Below are 20823 nucleotides of genomic sequence, written 5' to 3' on the forward strand. Positions count from 1 at the left end.
AAAGCCGAACCGTTTAAAAATTAAAATCGAACAAAACCAAACCGCTACTAACGGTTTGGTTCCGGATTGGTTTCACGGTTTGGGCTTTTTAGGCCCATTTTAATCGAGTCCATTAAATTGTTGAAAAAAAACTGCAATATTATTACAACAACAAAATAATCTATCAAATATTATTAAAAAACTTTAATATTAAAGCTGTCAAAATAGTATAAATTATGTCAAATATTGTAACAAAAAGTTGAAATATTAAAGTTGTCAAAACTACCAAAATAGTAAATAAAAAACAATAAATGAAAACACTAAACATTGTTCTATTAGATCAAGCATCTCGACGTTAGTGACTTACTTGCCTAGATTGAATACCTTTTTTTTCCAATTGGTGTTTCATATACTAGTTAGAAATTAGGATCTGACTTACTACCCTAAATTGGATATTTTTTTTCAATTGGGTTTTATGTACCGGTTAGAAATTAGGATTGGGTTGGACTCTAGAGTAGTAAGATATTGTGGGTTTTAATTTTACTATGTAATATCTATAAATTAAAATTAGTATGTAATACAACAAAATACAATTATATATATATATATATATATATATATATATATATATATATATATATATATATATATATATATATATATATATATATAACTCTAAGGTCCGGTCCGGTTTTATACGGTTTGAAAATTTCAAAACCGCAATTCAAACCGTAAAACCAAACCGATGACCGGTTTGGCCGGTTTCACGGTTTCAAGCCGAACCTCGATCACCCCTAGTTGTTACCTCTTAACATTTAAACCCTAATAAAAATATGATATGCAAAATTTGGAGTAACCGCATCTCCCACCTACAATAACAGTTTTTATCTCCTTATTTTTCATTCCATTCGACTCAAACCCAAAACACATCGATCAAAACCCTTGCAGATATTCGTAAAAACCCTCCCGATCAGCATAGGCTTCCGAGGCCCTACTATTTCTAATTACAATATTCAGAAGGAATCTACGCTTCATCTCGTACTCATCTTCGTGGAGGGATGCAGATCTTTGTTAGAACGCCAATGGGCAAGACCATTACTTTGGAAGTTGAAAGCTCCGTTACCATTGGCGAAGTCAAGGCCAATATTCAGGATACAGAACGGATTCCATCCAATCATCAGGTTTTGTTCATGCTGAGAAGAACCTCGAAGGTTCTAAACCATTGGCGCACTATAACATCCAAAAAGAATCTACATTGCACCTGAGTATGAGATTGGGAGGAAATATGGAAATTTTTGTGAAGACTTTGACAGGGAAGACCATTTCTCTTATGGCAGAGAGCTCAGAAACCATTGGCAACCTGAAGGAAAAGATTCGGATCATAGAGGGGATTCCCCTGCTTCAACAGCGTCTGATCGTTGTTGAAAAGCAACCCCTTCAACCCGAAGACTGTACAACTTTGGCTGATTGTAACGTCCATGACAAATCTACATTACACCTGGCTTTGAGGTTGCGAGGCGGTGGTATTCAGATTTTCATCAAGACATCAGCAGGGAAGACCATCACACTGGTGGTTTGCAGCTCGGAGACTATTGGTAATGTGAAGGAAATGATTCAGGACAAAGAGGGGATTCCAAGGCATCAACAGCGTTTGATGATTGATGGAGAGAACCTGGAAGATGATTTAACTTTAAGCGATTATGACATCGAAAATGGATCTTCATTGGATCTGGTTCTGTGGTTGGGAGGAGGTGAGATGCGGATTTTTGTCAAGACTTTTACAGGGAAACCCATCAAGCTGATGGTGGAAGGGTCCAAGACTATTGATGATGTGAAGGGAAAAATTCAGGACATAGAGGGGATTCCATTGATTCACCAGCGTTTGGTTATTGCTGGAAAGAATTTGGAAGATGATTTGAGTTTAAGCGATCATAACATTCAACACGGATCTACATTGGATCTGATTGTGAGGTTGCGTGGCATGACACTTTCTGTTAAGACATTGACAGGGAAGACATTAACACTGGAAGTGGAGAGCTCGGACACCATTGAATATGTGAAATCAAAGATTTCAGAGATGGAAAATATTCCATCTGATCTGTTCAGACTTACATCATCTTCTGGGAAGCAGCTAGAAGATGATCGGACTCTTGCTTCTTATACTACTCATGACCCGTTTATTGTGCACCTTGCATGCGTGTTTTAGGTAGTCAATTATGAAAACTAGGTATCTTTCTTTCATTGTTGACTTTTTTTTTTCTTGTGGTCATCTGGTTGCATATATGAAACTTTCAGTTCTTAATTCTGTTTTCTGATGTTAAATTGAATGTTCGTATTAGACATTTTTTGTAATGGTATATACTTGAGTTTACATAAGTAATATGGTAATACTTTATAATATATGATGTCAAATTATGCCATTTCTGTTTTAGCTTTCCATTTTTTAAGAGTGTTAAGATAACGGATGGAAAGATGTCAAATTATGATAATTTTGATGCTAATAGCTTTTATAACTTGTTGAAGAGAAATATAACTGTCTTGTTTGGATGAGTGAATTCAGATTGTGTTCTTCGGTATATTAGTCGATCAAAATTATTGGATGTTTAGAATAGTTCCTTGTTTGAAGATTATACAATGAAAATTTATGTTGTTTTACAGGTATTTCTTATTACTATTCTTTACTTTATAATGCTTCAAGTTGATAGTTGATTGTTCATGTAATGTAGTTTAGATTATCAACTTAAATATTTGTTCATAAGGGGATTCTGTTTTTTCAATGTCCATCTATGTTTTTAAAATGAGTTTGCATGATTTGTCTTTTACTCCGATTGATGCATTTGGTGTTTGTAGCTTTGTAAATATAATATTCATAATTAAAAGATTTGGTGTTGAATTCGTTGAAGTGGTAATAGATGAAGTCGTTGTGGATCACATGTTTTTGAAAAGAAAATTGATGATATTTGCCAGAGATTGTGATAGATTGTATTTTCTCCAGTGGTGGGAAGAACTCAGTTAAATTACTTTAAGCGGGGGTTTGGATTGTTGGATTCATTTTGTAGGATTTTGAATGTGTCAAAGGATTTGATGGATTTAAAAAGCTATTATGTGTTTCGTTGGTAAAATTTGACTTTAAGGGATCATTACATCTAGGGGTGTCGAATGGGTAAAATTTTCGGGTTTCGGGTAGAACGGGTATTTTCTTAAGAAAATAATACCCGATACCTGACCTATATTGTAATTCGGGTTTTCGGGTTTTGGGTATTCGGGTTTGAGGTCAGGTCGGGTAATTATCGGGTATACCCGAAAATTTCTTAAATGACATTTATTGATATTTTTTTTACATGTTGTTTGGTTTAATAAAGAATTAGGTAGGAAAATACTCCATACAATTAATAAGTACATCTATAATAACAATACAAATCATTATAATATGTTATGTACTTTTTTAATTCCATTACGTGCGATAGAGAGAAGCTGAGAATTATGATGACGGTTCAGGACTTCAGCTTCAGCGTCGTATTCCCTTTGCAAGTTTGCATCGACTGTCAAGCCGTCGTTCATAAGAAGGAAACGACGAGTTTTGTTTTATTTGAGTGTGTACGTGATTGCATTATATATTTGGTATTATTTAAAAAACGAATTCGGGTATTCGGATATACCCGAAAATAAATATTCATACCTAAAACCCGACCTATATTATTATCGGGTTAACGTATTACCCGAATGTTCATACCCGTTACCCGTTCTACCCGACCCATTCTACCCGAATTCGGAACGGGTTGGGTGGGTAGAACGGGTTTCGGGTTTTTTTGACAGGCCTAATTACATCCAAAGTGGATCGACCCAGGAATTGGTTGTGAGGTTGGGAGGCTGGAAAGTTTATGTTAAACACTTTGAATGGACACCCCATGGCATCTTTATCAAAAATCAATCTATAATTAATAAGCTTTTTTGGAAAACAATACAAAGTCAACCAATAAAAATAATTAAAAAAAAACTAAATAGGGTGTCTTTATGATAAAATAAAGTGTCTTTTTAGTCAACCTACCGGAAGTAAAGACCTCATTGATTATACGAAGTCAAAGGTTTCATAGATTGACGACATTTTATCTTGTCAATTTAGATTTAACTTACATCATCTTCTTCTGGGTGGAGCTAAAAGATGGGTGGACTCTGGCTTATTATACTACTCTAGAGGAGTTTATTATGAACATTGCGCAAGTCTTTTAGATAGTCGGCCGAAAAAACTATTTTTAATTATTCAGGGAAATCTTCCATAAAGTCTTAATATTTTGACACAGTTTATGGTTTAATTCCAACATTTATTTTTTGAACTGAAAAGTCCCGATTATCTAATTTTATACGATAATCTGTCATTTTCTATTGAAAAATAAATAGTGGCTATTTCGTTAACTTGGACAAAATATAAAATAATCAAGATTTTTTTGTTTAAAATTTAAAAATTGAGATAAACCATAAATTGATCCAAAATATTAAGATTTTATTGGAGATTTCCTTAGCGTTTATGGTCAACTTTTCTAGTCATTCAGTTGCATATATGGAACTTTCAATTCTTATTTCCTTTTCATGATATTAAATTACACAAATATATAAGCCAATTAAGGAGAAGATGACGCTCCATTTGGAAATACATATAATGTCAGGTTTCTTAGTAGGCCACCACGAAAATGCTAAAGGTTTTGGTATTCTTAGACAATCTTTGTCACGGTATATACTACTATATGCATCAGTAAGTCAAGCATTCTAAACAGGTAAACAGGGGCCAATGCACTAAGATGAACGGGGCAGCCTGTGGTGCCCCTCAAATTTCGTCCAGATGTATAAAATATTTCGGAATTTTATTTTTACATTGCGTTGATACTCGAAAAAAAAATATAGGCTACCTTTAATTTATAACTTGAAAATGTTTAAAGTTCAAATTTAATACAGAACTTGATTTAAAGTAGCCCAATTCTTATACCCAATTTGTTTAAAAAAAAAAAACAAAAAGAATGATAAAGAAATCAGAAATCGATCGACACATGCACTGAGCACTGTTCTCGGCTCTTCCTCTGTGTCGCACGCTGCTGTTGACACCGTTTCCTTTTGCCGTCAGAGACCGGCATTCGGCGTCCCTTCTCCGGCTGGCGAACTTATATTCTATAGTCTATTTTGTCACTTTGTTATGTATAATGAACTTGTGGTTTTTTTTCCCTTATTGTATACTGCATGGAATTTTTTTGCGCTAACCCACTACTTTGATCTTTTCCGCCACTAATTCTAAAAGGGATAAAAGTGTGGATTCAACAAATAAAGAGCATATTTGGCAGTGGAATGGTAATTTAGGCATTTTAGGTTTTATTTATGTAGAAAGGTAAGGTAGTAATTTTTCCCTTGCTCATGTGAGCAGTATTTAACTTGTAGTTGAAGGAGAGGATAGCATATTTCATGTGATTGGGTTTTCTCATGGGAGAGGCTAGGCTCTCTAACATCTAGGTAAACTTCTAATCCCTTTTGTTAATTTTGGTATTTTCTGGTAACTTGAAATGATTTTTTACCCATGTTTATAATTTTTTTTTTTTTTTTGAGTTGATCACTTCATAGCTATTAGTGTCGGAGAATGGATCCCAGTACTATAGTTTAGAGGCTAGAAGAAGTAGAAGAAGGATTGAAAGAAGTGTGTTCTTTCATGGTTGTAATGTGACAACGTATTAGCACTGTAAATGAGAAAATTGAAGCTCTAAATGTAATAACTATGAAGCATAAAATAATGAAATTGGATTAAGACTTTGACAACGCATAAGAAAATCAACTAAATGTAAATTTGTCTAAAGAAAAAACAAGTCAAGTGGCGAACAGAACATTACAAAGAAATGTTGGTTGGAAAATGCTACACCTAAAGAGAGGGAATGGATTATATATATTGAAACTCTCTCCAGTGATGAAATTTGTAACATGTAGATGTGTGAGTTGTATAGTTGCCTTTTTTTAAGAGGAATCTATAAGATGTCAATAACGGTTTTGTTTTTCATTAGATACTTGAAAAAGAAGTGTCTTGGTGCATATCACCAAAAAAATATAATAGACTATAACTTCATAAACATGTCCCAAGAAAATGGAATTAATGTGAATGAGTTCGGGTTTATACAAAGTAAGAAAAGGTTTTGTTGTGCAATTGGTTTATGTAGATATATAGTCCTCACTTGGAACAATGGGGGATGAAATATAGAGTTTTTGCAACTTCCATGTCGATGTATACAAACTAATCTCATCCGATAATGATATTCATTTGGTTAAATTTAATACAATGCAAATCATTGGTAAGACATAACATAAATATTTGTGTGAAAAGTTAGGGTGTTAACATAAACATGAGCACTCTAAAAAGCTTTAATCATTAAAGAAAGACTGTATATCATCAGAATAGCAACATTATATTACATAAAACATCAAGTTACTTAATAGAGCATAATGAAAGATAGATTGTATTCAGATTTCAGAAAACACCACCTCTAAGACGCAAGACAAGGTGCAAAGTGGACTCCTTTTGAATATTGTAATCAGCCAAAGTCCTCCCATCTTCAAGCTGCTTCCCAGCAAATATAAGCCTCTGCTGATCAGGTGGAATACCCTCCTTATCCTGAATCTTTGCCTTCACATTATCAATGGTGTCCGAGCTCTCAACCTCTAGAGTGATCGTCTTCCCTGTCAATGTCTTGACAAAAATCTGCATCCCTCCCCTCAACCTCAATACCAGATGCAAAGTCGATTCCTTTTGGATGTTATAATCGGCTAAAGTTCTACCATCCTCCAACTGCTTTCCAGCAAAGATCAGACGCTGTTGATCCGGTGGAATCCCTTCTTTGTCCTGTATCTTAGCCTTCACATTGTCGATCGTATCAGAACTTTCAACCTCCAATGTGATTGTTTTTCCAGTTAACGTCTTAACGAAGATCTGCATTCCACCACGGAGGCGGAGGACGAGATGAAGGGTGGATTCCTTCTGGATATTGTAGTCCGCTAAGGTTCTGCCATCTTCTAACTGCTTTCCGGCGAATATGAGTCTCTGCTGATCAGGAGGAATACCTTCTTTATCCTGAATCTTGGCTTTGACGTTGTCGATTGTATCAGAACTCTCGACTTCTAAGGTAATTGTCTTACCGGTGAGGGTTTTGACGAAGATCTGCATACCGCCGCGGAGACGGAGGACGAGGTGAAGGGTTGACTCCTTTTGGATATTATAGTCGGCTAGGGTTCTGCCGTCCTCGAGCTGCTTGCCGGCGAAGATGAGCCGTTGTTGATCCGGAGGAATTCCTTCCTTGTCCTGGATCTTGGTTTTGACGTTATCAATGGTATCTGAACTCTCCACCTCGAGAGTAATCGTCTTCCCAGTTAGTGTTTTCACAAAGATCTGCATATTTTGAAGGATGAATGAATGGATTAGTTGATCTTGATATGATTGGAATGAATTGATGGATTAAAGAAGAGGAGAATGGGTCTCAATTTATAGCCCCGTGGGTAACAAAAAGAGGCGTTGTTGGTGTCGATACCGAACCTTCCCGCAGTTCCTAGAGGCGTCTAGGTCTAATAATACAAGTTAATTCTAGACGTTTCCATTCAATATTTCGATTGCAATTGATTATATATATACCAGCGGAATTTCCGCGTTGCGCGATTCATTATATATCTCAAATTTTTTCAAATATATATTTTTTAGAAATATAACAATAATAATGTTGGTATTAAATTTGATATAATAATTTCTATATTAAGTTGATATAATATATTGATTATTTTAAATTAAATGATAATATATATAGATCTATTAAAACTGCATAATCTAAATCTTTTGAACGATCCTTGTCCGCGGGTTACTCATTAATAAAATTAAATATAATATATGGTTTAATGTTATTTATAGTTGTTATTTTTAATTATTTTTTTAAAATTTATTTGTTTAACGTTTTAATTTCTATCATTGTAATTATTAAAAACCTCAAACATTTTTTTTATTTTAAATGTAACAATATAACCATTTATATAGAGTTATTTTTAACTATTGTTATTGTAAGTTATTTTAAGCTATTTATTTGAAAATTTTTAACGATTATAAAAAATCTTTAGAAAATATTTTAGTTAAATTAATATTACAATTTAGTTTTTGCATTTAGCACTATAATTTATCACTTTTAACTATTCATAAAATACTTATTAGAGTTTTTTAAGTGGAACTGAAATTTATATTGAAGTTCACCCTGTAATGTTATATTTAAATTAATAATTTAAATATTTTGTCCAAACTTTTCAAAAGTTATAGCTTTAAACTGATAATGGTTTACATACAACAACATATTAAATCTAATAAAATTAGTATAATATGTTAAAGTTAAAGACATACATTTATAAGTAGAAGTAAAAATATTATTTTAATATTAAATTTTAGTTTATTTATGATTACACTTTCGGTTTAATACTTATTTAACCTTATTAACTATCTTATAATTTTTATTAGAAAGATACTACAATTTATCACTTTTAAATATTTATAAAATATTATGTGGGTTGTTTAAGTTGAACTAAAATTTATATTTAAGTTGATCCTGTAACGTTATATTTAAATTAAAAATTTAAGTATTTTATACAAATTGTTCAAAAGTTGTAGCTTTAAAATAATAATAGTTAACATACAACGACAAATTAGACCTAATAAATTAAGTATAATAGGTTAAAAGTTAAAAACATAACTTTATAAGTAAAAGAAAATATGTATTCTTTTAATAATAAAATTTAGTTTATATATGATTACAATTTAGGTTTGATATTTATTTAACCTTATTAACCAACATATAATCATTATTAGAAAAAAAAAATTAAAAAGTCATGGGAGTTTCAAATGAATATTGTGAAAGGAAAATACATGAGAGTTTCAAATGAATGTGGTGAAAGGAAAAATGTTTCATTTATAAGTATAGTAGGCGTATACCCGCGCGTTGCGCAAGATTAGTATAACATGATAAGATTGACAATTTGAATTTCAAAAGACTTATATGGAAAACATTGAGGGTGAATATATTAACTGAAAAACCACACCAAAACCAAATCAACTAATATAATTGAACCATTATAATCGAACCATTACTAAAAGATGGTGTGATTTATAATATTGATTAACCGAATACATACATACATATATATATACATACATACATATATATATATATATATATATATATATATATATATATATTAATGTATATAATATGTAATTATATTGGAAACTGAGAATTTGAAGAGTAATCATGTCATGGTTATCAAGTACTTAATTTTGAATTAGATTTACTTATATAATTTGGTATTAGTTAATCATCATTAATTTACCACTTTTATTTTTAGCAACTTACTTTCTAATTTTTCACTTTTATAGCAATTATTTTTTGTTGCTCACATTTTATAGTAATGTATTTTTTATAGCAATTATTTTTTTGTTTCTCATATTTTATAGTGATGTATTTTTTATTTCCATTTCATTTTGAACCGTTGTCGTTAACCGATATTAATCGATAACTGAACACCATTAATGGACTGAAATGTTAACCAGTACACATTGGTTACCAAAATTCATTAACCAATTGCAATGATTATAGTTTGGTTTTGGCCTATAACAGTACCAAATTGACCCATACACCCTTAAAAAATATAGAATATACATAAATTTTAATTAATTATTTTCCGAAACAACATATATAATATATGTGACAACCTGAAGTTTGTTCCCTCGCAGTAACTCGTTTCCGTCCGTAAAACTAGTCTTTAGCGAATTGTCCCAATTACGTTTTTGGATTAAGTCATTTAATTTAAGACTTTTATTACGACCTCGTAAGTATCCAAACCCGTTAGAAAACACATGAAAATGCCCCAAATTATTATTTGGAAAAATTTTAGTTTTATTCCGTCGGGTTATAAACAATTAAATCGGGTACGACCAAAAGCCCGTTTAACGTCAGTATCGGGTAGATTTTCACCGTGTCTCAAACTCAAACCATATATAAAGTAGACTGAGCCTCATTTGAAGTTTTTTCACTCTCTCCCTACTCTCTCTCCTCAAATCCAAGTTTTTGATCCAAAAACCATCCAATTCAAGCTCCAAATCGGTAAGATAACTATCCTAGCTCATAGATTAACATCTTTAGCCTTCAAATTCGTGTTTAGATTATGAAATAGGACCATAAACATGTGTTTACGGCCCTGGAATAGCCTTAGGCCGCAAACACATACAAATGGGGTTTTTGAGCCTTAAAACCCTTCCAAACCACCTTTAGAGCTTAGATATGACTTAGGGGCTTACAAGACCGGACTTGGAACACCAAAAACTCATCATTTAAGGGGTAAACATGATTTTACGGCCCAAGCACATGCTTGGACCGTAAACACCCTTACATAGGCCGTAAACCCCTTTTTAGGTGTTAAAATACCCCTTAACCACCTCCTAAGCCTTGGAATAAAGTCTAGAAGCAACCACAAATGTGTTAGGGACCTTAAACTTGATAAAAACCACTCCCTTAGGATTTCATGGCCATAAACCCCCCAAGGAAAGGTTCCTGGGCCGTAAACTCCTATAACATGGTCAAATGGTGCCCTAACTTCATCCTATAGCTTGTACTTTAGACTAGAAACTCTTGTAATTGACCTAGGACCACCAAAACACAATAGGAAAGGGTACATGAGAGTTTACGGCTGTAAACTCCTAGTTTACTGCCGTAAACTCCTCAAATGGTCCATAAGTTGATCCAGTCCCCTTCCATAGCCTTAAAACCAAGCCTAGCATTACTCCGCAAGAGTTGTAAGACCATTTAGCACCCAAGAACACCCCCACCATGAGTTCACGGCCGTAAACTCATGGGGAGTTGGTCATTAGGCCGAAAAGTCCATTAGGAGTTTACTCTTGAAGAGCAAACTCCATATTCAAGCCATACACACCCTTAGATGCTACCTGGGTCACTCCTAACACTTGGAATGAAGTGTTTTCGCATCTCGGAGTGTATATTCTCAATAAATTAGTAGTACAAAGCCTAATTAGATACAAATGTGTATCTTTTCATATTACATAGGAACCTCGCACGCGTTCAAGCCCAGAACTGACGTTTAACATCCAAACCTACACATTCCTCGATTGGTGAGTTCATACCCCTACTCCTTTTTCCGTGTTTTTCAAATGTTTTCATGGGGAATACAAGCAAAAGTACAAGGAAATCTTGTACTCAAACTTATTATTTCAGTTCAAATGTTTATATTCTGTATGCTTTTAATATCGAAAACCGTATTAACCAATAGTTCGAATTGTAGAGTTAGCTTTCAGACTAATTGTAGATTTCTTTATAAAGTGTTATAATCTATGTTACATTTTATAATTTGCAAAGGATTCATACTAATCATAAATTAGGATTAATACTAATAAGATACACCATCAGATAGTAACAGAACCACGAAAGTACAGCCAGTGCACGCCTTTGGATGACACAAAACTTCGAAATTACAGCTAATGTACGTCTTTGAGTGCCACCAGAGTTTCGGAAATAATTCGAAAGTACGCATTTGGATATCGACAGAGTTTCGAAAATATACGCCTTTGGATGTCGACAGAGCTTCGGAAATACGTCTAAAGTACGCCTTTGGAAGTCACCAGAACATCGAATTTACAGTTAATGTACGTCTTTGAGTGTCTCCAAAGATTCGAAATTACGGATAAGTAAAGTAGATATTCGACATTCGAGTGTAGGATAACCAGGCTATCAGAATACCTAACTAATACTACAAGTGTGGTAGATACTAGTATATTGCATTTCAAACCAAGAACTAACCACGACTTTTAGGAAAATAAGGGTTTTTCTTGGGATAACATAACTGCTCCTAACCAAATTGTGTAACTAATGGGTAACTAAACTTTACTTATAAGAAAATATGGGATTTTCTTGGATAACTACTTTCTCAGAAAAACCAAAGGAAACTTATTCTTTTTAAAAAATAAACCGCTTATGAACTCACCACCTTTATGTTGATTTTCAAACTGCTTGTATTCTCAGGTCCACATTAGACAGGTACCCCCATGATCTTTTGGAGAAGACGGAGCGTATAGAAGACTCGTCTTAGCTTTTTTTTCATATGATATATATGTATAACACTTGTAACACTTTGTTTTCAGACAATGTAAATATTTCTATGTAATGTAATGGTTGTGTTTACTACGCTTACTATGTACATTGGTTGTGATACTACATGACGTCCTCCACCCCGGAATGTTTCGGTCATCGGTTTCGGGGTGTGACAATATATGATCACAACCTGTATACAATATAATTTACATTAACGATTTAACCACAACATACAACAATTGTAATAAAAGAATACTACAATATATATATATATATATATATATATATATATATATAACAAACATATAAGCTAAAAGCTCCACCATAATAAAATAATTCAAAAAATAGTCAAAATACTTCTAACCAACACAAAACGTTTTATGACTGTTTTCATTGTCAATTGTATGTTATCTATATGGGTGTCTACACAAAAGATTCACCTTTTTATTGTAATGTTTTCATTAAATGCATATTGAACATAGTATATATGTTATAAAACTTTTGATTGTTTAAGTCATTATTAAGAAAATTTTTGTGTGATATTAATTAAAAGATGGGGTTTCAAATGAATATTGCTCTAAGATGTTATAAAATATTATAATTACTTTAAATATATTATAATGCATATATATATATATATATATATATATATATATATATATATATATATATATATTAAATCCAAATCATTATAATAACATCTACTTATGGTCAATCAATTTAGATATGTGTATTTTAGGATCATATCATCTAAATGGAATCCATTCATATGTTGTGTGTGAATTTAGTTAGTTAAATGTAGTTTTTATTTGATATATATTTAGCTATTGAAGTTGTTGATTAGAAAACAATTTATTTAAACATTTTTTTTATTTCATTTATGATTAATTTCAAAATTAATCATTTTTCCAATGTATCATAATCTATATTTTTTTTTCTAATTTTACGTTGTTTAAGCTATTATTGTTATCATGCTGTTTTATGAGAATAGTTATAACAATTTTAATTTACTAATCGTATAAAAACAATATTTGTTAATAAAATGAGAACTATAAACATCTATTGGTGTTTAATTGTTAATGAAATTAAGCATTTGGTTGAAAATACTTCAAATACTACAACTGGATGAAATTTTAAGTTATTTATAAATAAAGTAACTAATAATGTTAATTATTTTAAATCTTACTTGTCTTCATTTGTGTCGCACAATAAAGGGAAAAATTTGAATGGAAAATCGCATTCCAATATTAAAAAAAGGAAAACATCTAAGAATTTGTTTTACATTTTAAATATATATTTTTCAATATTCTAACAATATATTTTTAATTTTCGCTGCGCAACGCGCGGGAATTCGTCTAGTAAATATATATTATTGTGTTTTTTTTATCTTTACTTTAATAGAAAATAATATAGATTATTTATAAAATTATTTTTATTTTATATATTAATTATCTAAATTATATAAAATCATATTATTATTATTATTATTATTATTATTATTATTATTATTATTATTATTATTAGGGTGTTTATAACAATTTTTATTTACTAATCATAGAAAAAACAATATTTGTTAATAAAATGAGAATTATAAACATCTATTGCTATTTAATTGTTAAGGAAATTAAATATTTGGTTGAAAATACTACAACTGGATGAAATTTTAAGCTATTTATAAATAAAGTTATTAATAATGCTAATTATTTTAAATTTTACTTGTATTCATTTGTGCCATACACCAAAGGGAAAAAATAGTAAGGACAATCACATTCCAATATTAAAAAAAGGTAAACATCTTAGAATTTCTTCTATATGAGTGGAACAAAGATAAAACTTGAGTAGCAAGATTTTTTTCAACACAAAGATAAAGGTACCTAAATAAAACAAATATAATTTTTTTACTCTATCATAACATAAAACATAAGGTTAAATGTTCATCTATGTTTAACGTGGATATGATATATACAACAAAAAGACGCCTACAATCAAAGTATCGATCATTCTCATATTTTTCTTGGCCGTAAACACCATAAACACAAACTAAGATACAACTACGAATATAAAGTATAATTACAATCACCCATAAAAGGAAACTATAATATAATTACAAACATAAAGTTACCACAAAACAACCAACAGTGCACAATAATCTTCATATAACATAAAAAAATATATTAACATAGAAAAAGAATATTACGAACCAAATCCTAATATTAGACATCCACTACAATTAAATATATACAATATGAAACCACCATTTTTCTAAATCCATAGCATAACAAATCATATTTTGCCTTTTCTATATAAAACACAATGTGATCAACATTCTTCTTGCATGAGTGATTGGAGAAGTGTAGTGCAATGTTGTTAAAACTGAAATGTTCCAAGTTCATGACATTATAAACTAAGAAGATGCAGAAAGAATTTCACTAAAAGTGAGATGCTTAGGAAACCAATAACTAAAGAGAGAAACAAAGATTCATAAATCACATGTAACAACTTATATAATATGCTTGATGTATAAGTAATTAATAATCATTATTAAAATAAATTTGAAAAGTTATTGGAGAATATAAAAAAAACATGGAAGTTTCAAATCAATAATCATTATTGATTAATTATTTTGAAGTTGAAGAGGTGTGGGAGTTTCAAATGCATGAGGTGCTAGGAAAAAGAGGAGTGAGAGTTTCAAATGCATGAGATGCTAGGAAAAATGCATCATTTATAAGTATAGTATGATATATATATATATATATATATATATATATATATATATATATATATATATATATATATGGGTAAAGTGAATATACCTAACAACCTTATATAAGCTTAGGTACCTAACCACATCATACTACGTAATTTTGTATCATATTTGCATTGTAATCACCCAAAGTTCTTAAAATTCAACCTCATAACTCAATTGCTTCCAAAATCTTTGGACTTTCACCATTATCTTCCTTCAAATGACGTCTTTCTGTCGGAGACCCCCTGGTGGGCTTTATATACTATCGTTACAAATCAAATGGTGTAGGAGGAATATTATGGTGAATGTCTGAAAATCTTGGAAGTAAATCAAGTTAAGGTTTGAAGTTTAAGAACCTTAGACAATTGCAATGGAAATATAATGCAAAATAATGTAGTATAATGTGGTTAGGTACCTAAGCTTATATAAGGTTGTTAGGTATATTCACTTTACCCTATATATATATATATATATATATATATATATATATATATATATATATATATATATATATATATACTATGTTAAAACCCGTGTGATACACGGATTGACAAATTAAAATAGCAAAACTAATACATAATAAGTGGTTTGCAATAAAAAAAAAAAGCTAAAATATTCAAATCTATTTGGATGACATGCTATAATTTGGTAATTTTTCAAAATATAATGTTACAACAGGAAGAAATAAAAAGTGTGATGCTATAATAAATAAATCAACAAAAATATGTTGTCATTTCTTGTCAATTATATAATGTTTAATGAGGAAAATAATAATAATAAAAATTATGATTCAATTTGAGTCTTAAGGAAGCCATGATCGAATAACTTGAGAACTTAAAAAGATGCAACAAACTTTAGCAACCAACTCTTAAATGCATAGCACCAACCAACACTTTAATAATGAAATTGATTGGGAATTAGGAAGCAATCACCACAACAACCCCAAAGGCATTAAGCATCAAAAAGACATTTGTAGAGACACAAGTATGATGCTATTATTGGGTATTTTTCACAATACATTGCTGTAATACATAATCAATTTTTTTATATTGTTATTTCTTGAATATAGATAAAAAAGGATTTAATGCAAAATGTATTGTGCAGTGGAAACCACGGGTAAGAAAGAAAAATAATATTGATAATTAAAAATCAAAGAATATATAAAAATTTATTAAATTAATAAGATATAAGTTTTTTTTTGTCTAAATTTTAATTGTCTAAATCACTGAGTGTTCTATTTGAGCTTCACAACTCTCAATACAATATTTCAACTTACTCCTGATATGTCTGATTGTCCACAACTCCTAAATTTATTAATCCTCCTTAATAAATTAATGTTTTTTTAACACATGTCCTCTTCTCCTTCATTTAGACATATGACATTTTCTAGAACTTTTGAATTTTTTATTTTCCACTTGTCATTTTATTGTATTTTTTATTTTATTAAATTAAAATTCCATATTTAATATGTAAGGTAATATATACGTAAGGTATTTATTAGAAATGATTTATATATGTAATGCATTCAATGTATTAAAGCCTTATTAATTTTAATAATTTAATTTTTTTCTCATTTTTCTTATAAATTCAAACTTCTTAAATTGTTAAAATTTCATATTTAATTTTTTTTTAAATAAACCCATGTAATACATGGGTATCACACCTAGTGGTCTTATAAAACCTTAGCTAAATCACGTATATGCAAGAAGTCACAACTGGGCATGAATATTCAAATGTCCCCAATTTTTAAAATTCAATCGTATGTTGTTTTCTTACGGTGGTCCTATAATAGACATAAATGCTTTAATAACACATGACAGTCAACCCTCCAATGTTAATATATGTATGTTAAACATATATGATGAAAGGAGAATTAAGTACTTGCAGAATGAATTTCTCCAAATAGAAAAATACATATATTTTTCACATGGACAATGACCGTAAAAAAACTTGTTAACCTATGCCACATCATGCAGGTAATTTATGTCTAACCTGCAACCAACCAGATATAAAAATTAAAATTAGTGATAAATATTGAGCAAATGACACTACTATTAATTTATTACTACTCAAAAAGATAAATATTTTTTGTTTGTTTAGGTCCTGAGTTACTTAGTAGTAAGAAAACAAATTTCAAGATACCAATTACAAAAGTCAAAATTCATTATGTTGTCAAGGAAATATAATATAAGAAATGTATTTGTAATTCTTGGGTTTCATATTTATCAATATAGTGTCAAGGGAATGGGATTACCAATTACAAAAGATAAAAATCTCGACACCTTCCTGAAACTTAGAGTCCAAGTTTTGATAGTAATTTATATAATTACTTAGTAATTAACATGACAAAAAATAACAATAAAAAACTCCAACAAAATATCAATTTTTTATACCTGAATGGTTGCCAAGGATCTTCTTATCCGTTGTTTTAGCCAAAGATACAACATGTGCTATAATATGTCAAAAATTCTTAATACACAAATTTAAAAAAAAATTAAAATAAATAATAAGTAAATGCTTATGCATGTAACACCAAGATTCACCAGCCTATTTAAGTGACTATTTAATTTTACTTCGGCCACCACCATGTTTATCAATCTATGACATTTTTACCTCGGTTGAGAAAGAAAACAATATTTATAATTCAAAATCTTAAAAACTAATAAGTTTTTTTGATTTTTTTTATTAATTTACCCATTATAACAACATACATTTCTTAACTGATAATAGCAGTGTAGTTTCATATTTTTTTTTTCCTTTCAAAGTACATTGCTATAATTGGTCAATTTGGTCATTTTGACATTTTTTTTTCTCTTTTTTTGTCATGTGGACCTCTTAATTACTATAAAAAAAGAACCTCTTACTACTATGAAACTCTCAGAAAAAATGGCATAATTTATCATTTTTTTTCTTAATTTGACTGATTTAAACTGAAAAAAAAAAACAATACAATGGTATGAAACTTTTAAAACAGAAAATAGAATTTATAGATGTTATTTTATTTTTTTTCAAGTGTTCAGGTTAGTAACCTAGTTTCAAATAATGTATTACCATTTTTGACTTTGAAAAGATTTAAAAAGTCACATTTGTTATTGTTGTCTCCATTTCATGATACATGCAACTTTGAGCGATTTGGGATTAACTTTACAAATGAGAATTTGCAGCAACATTTCAACCAGGTATTTATTTTTAAAATAACTAACTGTTAGCATGAGTTGTTTGAATAACGACATGCCTTTAAGATAGAGAAAGAAGAATGAAAAAAGAGGCTATCAATTGGAGTTACATTCAGTTTGTTGATACCCAAGATGTTCTAGATCTCATCGAAAATGTATAGCCACTTTCAACTGCATTTATTTATATTTTTCATTATTTCAACCATAAAACTCTAAAGTTGTATCCATATTGCAGAAACCTGATAGTATCATTGCTTATCTTGATGAAGCTTGGTATAACAATAGTATTACTTATAAGTTAATGCCGATTTAAAATGTCTTTGTTATACACAACATCTACAGACAAATAAACCACACAACAGCAACATAGAAATCATTATCAGACACATAAAAACTTCAGAAAAATATTTACCTGATGACAGATGATACTTGGATTACTTATTATCAAAATAAGAATGTTACCAAAATCAGGGAGACTGTGGTAACACCGGATGATTTTGACCCTTTCTCTCCTATCTGTAGAATTAAATTCAATTTTGGCCAAAAAAGGCTATCGAGCTCAGAACAGGTGCCAAGGCAGACGGAAGTTCCCCATCCTCATGAATACACACTTTCGTCACCTTCTCAGATAAATTAAAATCAAATCCGTACATTAGATACAATTTAACAGAAGTAATGAATAGAGATACAAGTTGTAGATAAGGTTTCATTACCAGTGAAGTTGAATAAGAAAGTGCACAATCAAAACTGATATACTGAGAACCCCAAATGTATGCATATTCAGCTCTCAATCACATAATATTGAGAACGATATAGATTTCCATATGATGTTTTAGAAACTCAAAAACCTGCATCAAAAAGCAAAATTGGGAAAGTCAAAACCGAAAGAAGCCTAATGTAAACAAAAGTATAGAGAGATATTTTTTGGAATGAAGCGGCTGATTTTTTATACCTAGGGTTACAAAAAGAGAATAAGAGCTACAATTAGAGGATTGCCATGGAATTAGTTCCGATCTTGCTAATCAATGATTGCTGATTTTTCTGAATGGAAAAATGTTTGGGGATTTGATGTGTTTTAAAATTTTAATCACTAATTTGGTTTCCAAAAGTATTGGAGAAATTGGAGAAGAAACGGTTGAACAACAGAAGTTTTCCTACTTATTGGAGAAATTGAAGAAGAAACGGTTGAACAACAGAAGTTTTCCTACTTATTGGAGAAATTGAAGAAGAAACGGTTAAACAATAGAAGATTTCCTAATTTCTTGCTGAATTTTTGGATACTATATATTAGTGGATTAGTCATAATATGTTTGACTTTAAGGGAAAATGTGGAATTTTATTTTGACATTTTAAGTGGGAAAATTAGCTTGGGGGAAGGGCTTAGCAATTGCCACGTGGCAAAAATGTACTTATTTATTAGATTAGGGTATATATATATATATATATATATATATATATATATATATATATATATATATAGAGAGAGAGAGAGAGAGAGATAGAAAGAGATAGGTTCAAATGTTTCTCACATCTATTGTGTGCAATAATGCACCAATAGGAATTTAGTATTAATTATATGTATATTAAATGCTATCCATACTTATAACTCATTTTTATAGAAACTAATTAAATTCGTCATTAATGTCAACAATAATATTCTTTAAGAATGAATTCATATCTAGAACAATGAGAGTGTATTCTAGTAGAATCACTCTCTTTCTTCATATTCTATGCAACTTTATTGTGTTTTAAGTGAGTGAGTCCTGAAACAAAATACGAATTCATATATAAAAACCTAGATGCGAATTCATTCTGAAAGAATGTTATTACTGACATTAATGACAGATTTAATTAGTTTCCATAAAAAGAGAATTATAATTATGGATATCATTTAATATACATATAATTATGGAAATCATTTAATATCTATATTTATTTAATTAAATAATTATTTAATTTACTAAATTCCTATTGGTGCATTCTAGCACACAATATATGTAAGAAACAAAATAACCTAACCCTATATATTTATATATATATATATATATATATATATATATATATATATATATATATATATATATATATATATATATATATAGCCAAACACCATTAAAGTATTAAAGTAGATCCTTTAAAATATTGTAAGGTTGGTCATGAAATTTTTTATATATAATATGTTTGTAAACTTTTAGTTTCAGGTGATCAAGTTTAAACTAACAAATCATGTATATTATACTAGTAGTTATAAAGTGCTAGAATTAAAAAGATAATGTTTTATATTTGATTTAAATAAGTAAGTTAAATACTTAACTTGTAAAGTGGAGAGTTAACATTAAAACGAGAACAAAGTGGAGTTTAATTTATTGATTAAAGAAAATTTGAAAAGTTTTGGAGGATTTAAATAAGTAAATATGAACAGAGTGGAGTATAATTTATTGATTAAAGAAATTTTGAAAAGTTTTGGAGGCTTTAAATAAGTAAATATGATTGAAGTATTGTGAATATATATATATATATATATATATATATATATATATATATATATATATATATATATATATATATATATATATATATATACTATGAATGTTTGTGGGTCGTGCTAACCCACGAAGGGTAATTTGAGTGTTACTATAAATTTTCAAAAGACATTGTGATATTGCAATAGGAAGAAATGGAAGGATAATTCTATGATAAACAAATAAATGAAAGTATATTGTTATTTTTTGCAATTAGCACACTGAAAAATAAAATTAAATACAATTACAAT

General features: G+C 29.8%; 1 protein-coding gene, 1 long non-coding RNA gene and 1 pseudogene across 4 annotated transcripts; 1 reads left to right on the plus strand and 2 right to left on the minus strand.

Annotated features, from left to right (window-relative positions):
* Positions 1-882: 882 nt before the first annotated feature.
* The window catches only part of LOC145053200 (polyubiquitin-like), a 274535-nt pseudogene continuing 254594 nt past the window's right edge, over positions 883-20823 (plus strand).
* Positions 6369-7588, minus strand: LOC145053201 (polyubiquitin 11). 2 transcript variants are annotated; one of them, XM_079001194.1, is made up of 2 exons: positions 7535-7588; positions 6369-7390 (listed from the first exon to the last, which is right to left on the minus strand). In XM_079001194.1, exon 2 carries the CDS (start codon positions 7166-7168, stop codon positions 6476-6478), a length of 693 nt encoding a protein of 230 aa, XP_078857320.1. In that variant the 5' UTR covers positions 7169-7390; positions 7535-7588; the 3' UTR covers positions 6369-6475. The 2 variants fall into 2 exon arrangements, with proteins under 2 accessions (XP_078857320.1, XP_078857319.1); XM_079001193.1 differs by lacking the exon at positions 7535-7588 and having other exon boundaries at positions 6369-7528.
* On the minus strand, positions 16653-19315 carry LOC145053203 (uncharacterized). 2 transcript variants are annotated; one of them, XR_013684390.1, is made up of 4 exons: positions 19003-19315; positions 18764-18898; positions 17268-18670; positions 16653-16866 (listed from the first exon to the last, which is right to left on the minus strand). It is a non-coding gene; the product is annotated as an uncharacterized LOC145053203 (long non-coding RNA). The 2 variants fall into 2 exon arrangements; XR_013684389.1 differs by having other exon boundaries at positions 16653-18670; positions 19003-19311.

This window comes from Lactuca serriola, chromosome 5, assembly GCF_051521515.1.
Source record: "Lactuca serriola cultivar US96UC23 chromosome 5, Lser_US96UC23_V15, whole genome shotgun sequence".
Taxonomy (NCBI): domain Eukaryota; kingdom Viridiplantae; phylum Streptophyta; class Magnoliopsida; order Asterales; family Asteraceae; genus Lactuca; species Lactuca serriola.

Coding starts and splice junctions, on each gene's coding strand:
- LOC145053201 (XM_079001193.1), bottom strand. CDS start 7,396: ATGCAGATCTTTGTGAAAACACTAACTGGGAAGACGATTACTCTCGAG.